The sequence below is a fragment of the Phalacrocorax aristotelis genome, chromosome W (genome assembly GCF_949628215.1).
Source record: "Phalacrocorax aristotelis chromosome W, bGulAri2.1, whole genome shotgun sequence".
Taxonomy (NCBI): domain Eukaryota; kingdom Metazoa; phylum Chordata; class Aves; order Suliformes; family Phalacrocoracidae; genus Phalacrocorax; species Phalacrocorax aristotelis.
In genome coordinates, this window is record NC_134310.1 from 7,549,743 (window position 1) to 7,562,022 (window position 12,280).

Below are 12,280 nucleotides of genomic sequence, written 5' to 3' on the forward strand. Positions count from 1 at the left end.
TAGAGCATGGCTGTTCTCTAAGGCAGTGCTTCGGGTGAATCAAGAGAATAAGAAGGCCTAGTTCCATGGGTTCGTTTCCTGGTACCAATAAACGGGATTTCTGGTTTCAAAAGCAGCCTCCTTCCAAGGCCAAGCGTCATGTTGCTACTGCTTCCAAGTAGCTCTGCAGCTTACGGACGGTTGTCTCATCCAAGGAGAAGAGGTCAAAGTCAAAGGTTGTGTTGGTGACGTTAAAATGCCCGGTTTCCTCAATGAGATTTACAATCTGTACGGAAAGGAGACAAGCAGGGATGTATATAGAGACCCTGTAAAGATGAAGCGGAGCAGAAAGGCCAGCAGACACAGAGCAACCTATCCGGTCCTTTTCTCAGCCCTTCAGAACAGCCTCAGAGATGAGGAAGTCTCACAACACGAAGGGAATCCTTTCCCAAAAACCAGACCAGCTCCTACTGCACGCCTGACTAGCTCAGTCTGGAAAGTGACGTGGGCCCATTTCTTGCCTTTTAAATCAGGCCAAGAGAGCCCAGCTTTGGGACCGCTACCAGGACGGCAGAGGGAAGATGCACAAAGTGCCCTTCCCTATCTTTTCCAACAAAAACATTGCATGCACATCTGATTTTTTTTTTCTATATACATATTTCCTTTCAAAGTGAACCAGACCCTCTCACGGAGAGGCAATGAAAGGTCAGGCATCCCAGGGCTCCGGCTAAGACCCTTGGACACAAAGATTACCAGAGTACAGCAGCTTGCCAGAAAGCTAACAACGGTCCCTACCTGCTGTAGCACATTGCGCTCTCGTAGTGCCATTAGTCGCCTGTGAAGCTCCACTAGTTCATCCGTGTAGGCCTGTAAAGGAGGCAGGAACACAAAGAGTGACACAGGTGGTGTGTTTGTATGACTGCCAAAGGGATTTCCCTAGTGAGGATCGCAGGAATCTGAGGCCCTTTCAGACGTGGCCCTATTCCCGATTTTTTTCCTAAATTTTTTCCTGCGTCCTCCATCCTTGTCAAGTACTGGGAGAGTGAAGACTCACATAAACACGGATGGCCTGAAAACTGTCAGCAAGACTATTTAATGACACCATTAAACAAACACCTGTAACCAGCTTTAAGAATTGCTCAGAACCTTTGGGCTCAGAGGACCTCAGCAAGGTGGAAGTTCCCCCGGTGAACCTCAGTCCGAGTTCTTCATCAGCAGGTTGTGCCGAAAACACTCGTTACCTGAGAACACCCGCATCGCTGACCCACACACCCACAGTCGGCTGAACAATGCCTTGCGTTTGGGTAAGGAAAAATCCTTTGGGTGCGCTGTGCTCCCAGGTAGTTTTACACACAATGGGAAATGCAGGGCTGTTTTCACGCTCAACATGTTATTGTTATTGTAAGGGTGGTTTTGGTTTGGGGTTTTTTGGGGGCTTGTTTCTGGTTTTTTCCTTTGGTTTTTTTTAGGCAGCCAACAAGGCAAGTGCTGGCACACTATTGCTCACAGGGGACAGATTCTTAATCTGTAAAGCTGCCCCAGAGCTGTTCATGTCTGTATCGGCAAAACTGAACTCATTTAAGTAATTCTACCAAGGCAAAAACAAACAAAAAACCCCAAACCACCACCCCCAGATTTCTGAAATATGCCCCTCCCCAGCACATGCACACAGAGAAAAGCTTTTTCCCCCAAACACCTAAGCAGTGCTGAATGCGACGCTTGCTGGGAGAGCGAATAGCTTTTATAAAACCTCTGACAGTTGGAAAAGCTGATGGTAATTCAGGCGCTCTCTTCAATGGGTCCCAAGGGTGTCCCCTTGTACCTGTAATAAGCAGCCTAATAAAAGGTACAATTACCTACAAACCTTGCCTCAGATAAGCCATGCCAGCTATGGTTAACAGTACTTAGTGGTTGAAGAGCAGGAGACTCAGAGGCAAGTATCTCAACATCACACTTAGGCCTAAGACTAAGGGATTAAGCTGTGCTGGATTCTCCTGTCGAGGTGTTAAAACACACAAGTGAGAGCTACGGACTGATTCTTTGCTGCAAGGACCTCAATGATTAGACTAAGTATTAAGCTCCCATTTGATTGATTTCTTTATGAAAAAAATCACAGTGGGAGAACTTTCTGGACAACCTGGGGTTTGGCTATCTGCATGCTTTAGGAGCAGGTACACTGCTCTGCTTTCCTTGGAAAGAAAGAACAAGAAAGAAGGGAATTTCCTCGAACAAAGGTTTCAGCTAAACCAGCAAAGCAGAGCATCACACAACCGTTAATTTGTAAGATCAAAGACAATTGAGAAAACTGCCTTTCAGTGAAGAGGCACTCGCCACTGCAGCACTGGCCAGGCCGTTGGTTCAGACGAAGGGCAAGGAAATAAAACAATTTTAACATTTTGCGTGTGGAAACAACCTGGGGGTCCATCTATGCAATACACCCAGTTTCTGCAGTGTCACTCTCCAAAGTCTGTCCTTTCAACACCTGTTTTTCATTACACCCCAGCTTTTAACCTGCCAGCGCAGAACAATCTGAACAGGCCAGGCTGACTGAAATTGTTTGCTACACAGAAACGTTCGTCAGCATCCACCAGTTCTACGATATATAAATCCTCAAACATACCTTGTCATATGTTCCCTTCTTCAGGATCTTCTCTGGCTTGTTACAAGACTCTGGGCTTTTTCTTCCAGATGCCTGAGGGTAAAGTAAATCAACATTAGGGGCTGGAATGAGTTCAGACAACATGGTGCTTTAGTGGTTTGGATGCACAGCACCAATCAGAGAGAAACTACCTGTCTGACAAAGACAGTGAAATAGAGAAAATTTGGTGCAAGTCAGAACTAACACCACGGACTGAACACAAAACAGAAACCAAGAGTGGTGGAAATCAGTACTGTATGGGCACATAGGATGCAATACCTTGTTATTTGCTGGGGGCAGTTTCTGACCAGGAGGTGGCTCTCGACTTGGCAGGCAGGAATCTGCACTGTTATCACTGTCGCTGTCACTAAGGCTCAGTCTGAAAAACAAGCAGTGGAGATTAGCATCACCAGCTAACAGGAAACTAACTTAGCTGTCACCTGAACCACGAGGAGTTAAGTGATATTCTCTTCTCTATTACAGACTGTCAGTCTGTAATTTCCAGGAATCTCTTTTTGCCCAGCTGATGTCGCCTTTGCCATCGTCCATTCCCTGGGCAGGCAGGGCAGGGAGTTTTAGTTTACACATCACACCTAGCAGTTCAACTCTTTCACACCCAAGGCCCCTTAGAACAACTGATTTTCACGAAGGGCAACTGTTCATTTTGGGCATTCGTTCCAAGGTCACCAAGCACCTGCGTGAGGGACTCACCAACACCTCCACAGAGAACACAGGCGAAAAAAACCCAAGGCATTTAGTGTTTCTGTTGTGACCTTTAAGATTTCCGATTTATTCTTATTCTTCTTGTGCCCCTTCAGATGTATTATAGCAGGTATCCTACTTCTGATGAGCTTGAAAAACTGTTTATTACCTATCAGCTACAGGTCTAAAAAATATCCCTCAAAATCTCCCCATTCCTGTTTAGCTGATAATGACAGAGTGCAGCAACAGATTTTTTGTTTTGGTGAGCACAAGCATCATTTGAGATTTGCAGCTGCCATCTGGGCCAAGCATTTGGTTTCAAATATTCAGGTTTTGGCTACAACAGCATTTCCTGAGGGGAGAAGGATGAAATTAAACTATTTCCATTGACTAAAGCAGGAAACAGCTGTTAACCAAGTCCCAGAGGAGTCAAGTAACCAACTGTCAGCGTGCACTAGTGGCAAAGGCTAAGACTTCCCAGTTTTGTATCAGTCATATGCAGTAAGAAAAGCACACATGCTGACAGCCTCCACAACGCTCCTCTAATCTCTGCAGATCAAAGGTGTCGCACGCCATTCGGCCCAGCAGAGATCTGAAGATGACAATTAGGTGACTATTTCAAGGGGCTCAGTCACTAACACCTGCGAGCTCAACACAGACCACCTCCTAGTGGCTTCCTCTCTTTGAGCTCCGGTCATCTCTCCTCATCCCATTCTGTTCTCACCCTGCTGTTTTCACAGGCTCTGTGTCCCCACCCCGTGCTAAGTACCCCACACATCTGCCCTTTCTCTCCTTCTCTCACACCTTCCTCTCACACACAGCCCCAACGCTTTGATTCCTCCCTCCAAATGGAGGGCACGTGAAAATACCAAGCATAGAGGGCAAAAAGACGAACATCTTTCTTCCTGATTTGTTACCACCTGGAATCCCGGCTGACTGGGTTCGCTTTGACTGCTGCCTCTTCTCCAGAGGAGCTGTCATCGTCATCTGACTCCTCTGACTGCAGATCTTCCACCATGGAGCGCAGTGGGCCTGGGATCAGAGGGCAGAAAGCAGTTTAGCACTAGGACATGTGCCGCAGAACTCCATCCGAGCTATCTGATCTAAACTGGATGAGTTGTTATTATTAAGACACATCAAGATTTCCCAATAAGATGTCACTGGTATTTCCATTTTGATCAACGGCACTGTATTCTAGTCTCAAAACTAGAGTTGACAAACTTTACAACTGATGTAAAAGCACCCTAGCCTCCCCCCACATCCTCCCACGCTTCTGAAATGAAAACAAAAGGACACATTTTTCATGCTTTTGGGGACTATTTTAAACGTCACTCAAGAGACAGTATTTGTAGTAACACAGCATTTGCCAACGTTAGAACATTTACTATTGCCACAGTTTGTCTCTTTCGATTATCAGTGGAGGAACCTGAAAAAGCAGCTATGGTATGCACTGGCAAAGTGATGAATGTCACATTTACAGTTTTTAATAAAACATATATGAGACTGAAGGAGAACTATTCTGGTGACACCATAGATCAAGCAGCAGCAAACACATTTATAAACCGAGGCAGACACCAAAGTCAACAGGGACAGAACCAAACCCAGAGAGGTCGCTACTCAGAAATTAACTGCCAAAACAAGAAAAATACTTGTTCGTGATTATGCTACAACATTATTGCCTTTTCTTGCTGAAGCATTACAGCTTCAACACATGGCTGCATACAAGAAACCATATTAGGCTTTTCTATATATATATTAGTCTATATATTAGCATATACATATACACACATATGCTGGGAAAACAGATCCAATTCTCATGAACCTTTTAAGGATATGTAAGGAATATTTTAAAAAATTTTATTTGTTGCAACACACCTTGACTGTGGTTCTGAGATGGCTCGAAATCAGAGTCAGAGCTGGAGTCGGAGCTGGAGCTGGAGTTGGAAGGGCTGGACTGGACAGACTTAACCCCCCATAAAAGGGAAAAGAACAAAAAAGAATCTTAACCTTTCTAATCCAGAAAACCAGCACAGAGCACAAAGCACAATAAGACAGAAGCATTTGAGCACTTGACAACATCATACGTCACTGAATGCAGTTCTCAGAATTCCAGAGAATACACAGACTGCAAGGGGAATAAAAACCACGTTTATGACAACTTTGGCACGCTGTAGCTCAGCACTCCTGGGCAGTAGCATCAGCAGCTCCCACAAAAATCCTTCAGGTCACTAGTTCCAAATATCCTCAAGTGATGAAATACAGCATCAGAAAAATGTCGAAGCAAAAAAACCCAGACTCTGGAACGTGACAGAAGACCAGTACACAAGCTGCAACAGTTATCGAAGCCCTCTTAAGAAGTGGATTTATCGTAACCCACCAACATTCCCTTTGAACACCTTGTGCTGATCATTAAAGATGGAAAGGATGCCTGTCCTAACTGGCTCTCTTGACTCCAAAATTAGCTCTAATTTATTACTATACCCTCAAAACAGTTGCTTCTACACCAACTTGAGCGATCCACTGTACTGCTTCCAGTTTATCATGAAAACATAACAGAAACCAGATAAACTCTAGTGAAATCACATCCAGAGACTGTCAGTCTTCAGCAGAAATGCCGGGAGCATGCCATGCAGTAAGAGCAAGTAAAAAGATAGAACGAACTACTGCTAATAACGGCATCCAGAAACAAAGTTTTAGCGCTACATATGTTTTTAACATAAAACCAGGTATTGTGCAGCAATTGCATGCTTTGGCTTAAAGGACCACGAGGTGGCAGTGAAGGCTAAAGCAACTATTTCATCCCCACTAGCAGCAGCGACTATTACAATACTCTTAAGGGTTTTGCTACTCGGTAGGATCTAGTTTAAAGATTCTCCGTGTACTGTAATATTATCTTGGCCTTTTTAAAAGTAATTCCCTGGAAATTTAGCATTTCCATTTCATTGCATCATTCTTGGGAATCCACCTGTTACTTCCACTACTAAATCCTGATGCTATAAACATCACACGTTCCCATCAATCAATATACTTTATTACAGAAAGTGTTAATCCTGTAAAAACACTGTAAATAGGTAGAAAGAGGCACATCAGCAGCTTTGGGCATCAGTAAGTGAAAGGGGCAGCAGGACTTTCATCCTAATACCACCCTTCCCTATAATTTATCACCCAAGTATTGTTAGAGAGTTTCATTTATTCAACTGTAAGAAGGCAGGGGAAATGCCAAAAAGGGGTTTTACAACCCTTGCAAATTATTCAGTGGCAAAGGATAATAGTTTAACAATTCCAATATCCGATATATTGGCACACTGTGGTAGCCCGGTTTGTTTGGAAAAATTACAACATGAAAGTAAAAGGCAGTATTTTCAAGGTAAGGGAGCACAGCTCTTGTGTCTTACCCACAGATTCAATCCTAATATCCCTCATTCCTGATAATCTAGCAGGTGTTCCCTTAAAATTACTTAACAGGACCTAAGAAGGGGAAGTTGGAAGTTGTACAGATCCCAGTCTCTCCTTTTGCCATTAACCCTATCAGCTATTTCAGCCCTTTAGGAGGCACCCAGCTGGACATACTCTGCATGCTCAGGCTGCAGTTACTGTCACCGTGATATGACAAAAGCACATGCCGACAATGGAAAAAAGCAATCCTGCCCTCACATCTCAGCCCCTCTCTTTTGTCAGCACTAGCATTCAGGCAGCCAAGCATGAGGCCAGTTCAGGGAACTGGACTTGATGGGGGAAGGAGAAAAAAAAGAAAAAGAAAAAAGGACGACTAACTTTCAGCAGGAGCTGAAATGGAAGGAGAAACTCCTCCAGCCCACTGCAAAGTCACACGAGTCCTTGTGCCAGCAGCACAAATGAGAGCAAGACTGTTCCTTTCAACAGCAGCCTGCAAAGATGTCAACTCAAAGCAATCGTGGAGTCGCAGCCTCAGAGCATGTTGCACAATACGTTGGCTGCAGCAGCAAAGCTGATTTAAGAGTTTCCGGGCCCCGGTCCACCTCCAGCTGCTCATTCGCTTTAGTGATGTGGCTTACCACACAGATCCACAAGCAGCTGTACCAGTACAAACGATGGAGTAGCAAACTGCAGCGTCGGGAGCAAAAAGAACCCCCCAGGGTGGAAAAGGAACTCTAACAGTCATCTCTGCTGATGCCAATGCATTATACAGTTGTACCCTTAAGCTTCAAGTTCCACAGAAACCTAATCTAATCTGACTGGCAGCTGCCACAGCTCCCCCTCCATCACACCGAGTACTCCTACCCTCCTTCTGGGCTAGCACTCAAATACCTCTGTCAAGCATCCAACAGACACGAGAGCTGGTGCAAGAGAGGACACAGAAGCACACAAAGCTTAGTGGGGGCAGGACAGGACTGCAGCAGACGCTGTGGAACCACAACCACAGTTTGTGGTTTCACAGAACACTCTAAAGAGCATTATCAGCTTACAGCCGCCTGGCGAGTCCCGGGGGGGGTGGTTGATGACACCTAAGAAATAAGGAAGTACAAGACACTCGGGACTTAGAGAGCAGCGGGGTGCAGAAGCTTGCAGTGAGGGCCACGTACTGAAACAAGGAGCTCTATACACCTGAATGCATCGGTGTGTAAGGCTAAAAGCAGAGAGGAGCTGCTTTTTTTAACGTACAAGCTACGAATTTAATCAATCTGGAAAAAAATCTTTTGTCGAATAACTTGAATTAACAATTCCCCAATAAACTCTTTTACTGGGAACCTCTGGCAAAAACACCCTTTCTGAAATGAACACATCAATACTTACTGTATCATGGTGCTGATTAAATCAAAATACAAATTGTCCCTAGAAGATTTATTCCGGTAAAACACATCTTTCTAAAAGTGGTCAGTAGGAAACAGTTCAAAAATTCACATGATACTATCCAATGAATCCTATTAGGAGATATATGGCTTCTTTATAGCAAATACAAAGCAAACTAGCAAAAAGTAGCGAGAGTTTGGATTTCAGTTGTGTCCTTCCCCTCCTACTCTTTTTTTTTTTGCCTTCTTTTAGAAAACAATTTTTAGAAGACAGAGGATGAGGAATGTTCTTAGTTGTAAAAGGAAAAAATATTTAGACAGCTTTTAAAAATAGTAGTACAATAACATAATTTGGTTTATAGTCTACAACACAACTTATTTAGGTTTAGTGGCATGTGGTTGTATTTTGAGCTTTAGCCAATAGCACGTTTCTTACAGGCCATGTCAGGAAGAGGGTTTTTTATTTACATTTTAATATTGTTCTTTTCAGAAAGAAAACTGAAATTATTTCCTCCTGTTCTGAATGAAGACCACATTCAAAAACATTATGTTATCATAAGCAGGTAGAAAGCGTACCTACGCCTACTGTACTCTAGCTGTATAAATGTCACTGCAAGGGATGAGAGACCACAACCTTAAACTCGGACTTTTAGGTAACTCTGCCTGCAGGTAAATCTAAATTGAACTGCGTATCTGAAACAGGAGGTAAGCCAGGTAGCAGTAACGATTAATACTGATAGGGTCTTCAAAGAAGAGTTTCATTTGAGATACAGCCCAGCCTAAGCATTTGCCAATCTGGTTCTCTAGCCTACCTGAGGGAACGTTATTCAACATCTTTTTCATTGCGGAATTTAAGCAGCATGCTTAAAAATTCTGGTAAAGGACAAATCCTCACTCACCTCTGACTTGAAAGAGGTTTCATCCTCTGAATTTGACTCCTCCATTTCCACAGGCTTTTTGATCTCCTTGGCCTCACTTTCAGATTTTACCTTTTCCACTTTGGCATTCATCTTCTCCTTGGTTTGCTTCTTCTCTGGGTATGAGGAAGATGAGGTTCTGGGAGATGTCCCTAGGATATTCTTTACCCCTTTGGAGCTACTCTTTTTTTGTTTTTTGGCACTAGGCTTTGGTGACTCCACGTTGGAGGGCCTCTTGCTGGAAGACTTTAACTCCGGCTGTGGCCCACCCTTTGGAGAAGTGTTCTCCAGTTTGGTCTCCTTCACGGCCAGTTTTGGTTCCTTGAAAGCAGCTTTTGGAGGTGCCTTCTCCTCCTTAGGCAATTTGTTCTCAGTTGGTTTTCTGGAGGAGTCCTTCAAGGGCTTGTTTTGTTCTCTTTCAAGGTCTTTGGAGGAGTTTTTACTCTCAGAGTCTTTTCTTGGCCTCTCTCTGTGCTCCTTGGTTACTTTGTGTGGCTTAGATGCCTTGCTACTTTCCTTGTTTGCATCCTAAAATTCAGCAACAGAAACATGCAAGCCAGGTATCAAATAGAAGCTCTGCACAGGATTAGAAAACACATTCTCATAAATCACATTGAAGCATTTCTTTCGTGTAGACATCCACCCACAGGTGCCTGCCATACTTACCTACCTCCAAGGTAGACATCTAGATTTCTCTAAAGCTGATGGACAGGAATTGACAGTAGGCACTTAAACATCTACATTAGGACAGGTTGGAACATGCTTCAAAATGCCTGTTCCTTTCCATGATCTATAAAAGGAGGTCTGTAAACATCTATAGATGTTTAGTTCAGATTTAATCTGCAGGGTTAACATGCCAGATAAGAGGAAACTCACTCTAGCTGCGTTACACACAGTTATGTTTCACAACACATTTCAGGGAAAAAAAAACCCTGCAACTACAGAGATCTCTTTAAGGTTAAGTCACATGCATGGCAAACTCCAGTTATGTTTGCAGCCTAGCCCCCAACTCACCACATCAACCACACCGCAACTTGGCAAACATACTCAACATCCCCACAACCATAAGAGACTCGAAGTCTTCAATATGAGCATTCTATCACCTTTAATACGAGCTTTAAGACACCAGTCATCAGGACCTGTATTATCCTACGAGTCGGGTACACATGAAGGCAAAGCAGCGCTTCCCTCTGCGAATTCTAGAAGGGTTTTGAGTTCACATTTAAGTGGGTCTTCTGGGAAGACACTGGAGTATGAGCTGGACACGCCGAGGCGCAAACACACATACACCTCTGAGGGCAAGCTGGAGGACAAGAAGCAGGAGACTACTGTCTCTTCAGCTACTGGCAATTTTCACCAGAGCTTGGGTCAGAGCCCTTTATTTCTTTTCTATCTTCTCTGTCTTCTAATGCTTAATTCCTGACCAAAATTAAATCAGCTACTAAAAGATAAGTCATCTTTAATCTGTTTCATAACATTGACATCAGAAGACATGACCAAAGTGTCAGAAGTGTTTAGAGCCCTGAACAAAATGGGTATCAGAATTGAATTACACCATGAAATGAATTACTGTTAACATTTGTGACCATTCAGGTTGAAGTGGATGTAATCTGCTTCAAAACATGCTGCCTGTGGATTGGTTCTCTTATGTAGAATTACACAAAAACAGGCTCATCACACAAGTGAAAAAAAGAAACCTAAGCTTCTTCTGAAGCCTCAAGAACTATATACTGCCAGATGCAACAGCAAATCTTGAAATCACTAGTTTGACCAAGAGAAGCATGTTTTATGTTCTTTACACCACTACCCTAAGGAGCCCTCATGACAGAGGAAGCACAGACTCTCTACTCAGCCTTGCTGCTAAGAGATGCAATGTGTACAGCTTTACATGACAATAAAAGATCCACATAATTCATCCTCAGTATCAAGGATACAAGCCAGAACAATCAGTGAGGACTTCATTCAACTTTATCTGCTGTAGCCGATCAGGAGGAAGATATGGCTCACCAAAAAATGCCAGTCTCGGACATTTAATTTTCTTTTCAGAATTTCCCTGGAGAGAAGTCTAGCGAATCGTAAAAAGGCCTCCTAAATTATTTTAAGTTCCAGACCATTAGCTAGTGAACTACAGAGTACAAGGAAGACATTTTCAGGATTAGAAGTAGCCAGAAACAGCCGCTAAACAAGCTCTTTGCAGCATGTCCCGAAAGACTTCTTCACCTCCTGATGACACAAGAGCACGCTTCACTGACCTTTGACCCATGGGATGGTTTGGTCTTCTTGGGATCGGAGAAGGCAGAAAGCGGAATTGTGGGTAACATCGGATAGTCGGGACTCGGCCTTGAAACAGTTTCTGCTCCTTCTGGCATTACCATCACCTAGTAATAAAGCGAAGAATTATATATGAGTAACGTGGCATGGACTATTAACACATGATTATGTTAAGTCACTTGCTCAATTAACACACCATTATTCATCTTTTGAATGTTTTTTCCCCTTGCTTAAAGGCCATAAAAATATATTGTCTAGGTAATGCTCAGTTTCAAGGCAGCTTCTCAAATACAGCACATTAAAACCACAAAAAAAAAAAAAAACAGGAAAGGCAACATGCAATATCAAGTATCTCTCCCAAGGGGAAGTCCAATATTCTGAGCACAAGCAGGCAATAAAGCTCTGGACAAGAACTGTGTGTTCTGCTGCAAATGCTCTTATTCTGCAAAAGGGTAGCAAGGTAAATCTGGAAGGAATGAGCAAGATTCATCAATTTAGGGGAAACTGAATTCACTCAAGCAGGCCTTGGGTCTCTCCCTTGACAAGATATTAACACCAAGCACTGAGCTCCAGGAAACACTTTCCTTCTTATCTCCCCTATACTCTGTCAGAATAATCCTGTCAAAAATTTCCACTAGATGAATGGCATCAAAAGTGCTTCACAGATGAAACACCTCCACACATAAGGAATACAATAATGTACTATGAAAATCCTAGAAAGCAAAACGATGTTCTAGCCATCTGACGGCTGAAACAAGCACTCTCCTCTTTGTGCCCAGTACAGAAAAGCACTGGCACACTGAGGGAGATCTGGACAGATCGGCTTGGAATATTTGCCACTCTTGAGACTGATTATTGACAAACTTCCCCACAGCTTTTACTTTTTTAATTTTTCGGGCTAGAAACATGTTTTTTCAGAAGAAAATTTTGCCAGCAATTAACACCATCTTGAATAAAGTCCTTGAACAGAACAGAATTCTACATTACTGTACATGGGGGGTGTC

General features: G+C 43.3%; 1 protein-coding gene across 2 annotated transcripts in view; it reads right to left on the reverse strand.

The window, feature by feature from the left end:
* Positions 1-12,280, reverse strand: part of MLLT1 (MLLT1 super elongation complex subunit) — a 28,289-nt gene continuing 16,009 nt past the window's right edge. The window contains exons 5-12 of one of the 2 annotated variants that reach the window (XM_075077641.1): positions 11,258-11,383; positions 8,987-9,533; positions 5,195-5,290; positions 4,240-4,351; positions 2,897-2,996; positions 2,600-2,671; positions 775-846; positions 1-265 (exon numbers count right to left, since the gene is read on the reverse strand). In XM_075077641.1, the coding sequence (XP_074933742.1) occupies positions 137-265; positions 775-846; positions 2,600-2,671; positions 2,897-2,996; positions 4,240-4,351; positions 5,195-5,290; positions 8,987-9,533; positions 11,258-11,383 (1,254 nt within the window). In that variant the 3' untranslated portion in view covers positions 1-136. The remainder of the gene's footprint in view (positions 266-774; positions 847-2,599; positions 2,672-2,896; positions 2,997-4,239; positions 4,352-5,194; positions 5,291-8,986; positions 9,534-11,257; positions 11,384-12,280) is intronic. The other variant, XM_075077640.1, reaches the window with a different exon arrangement.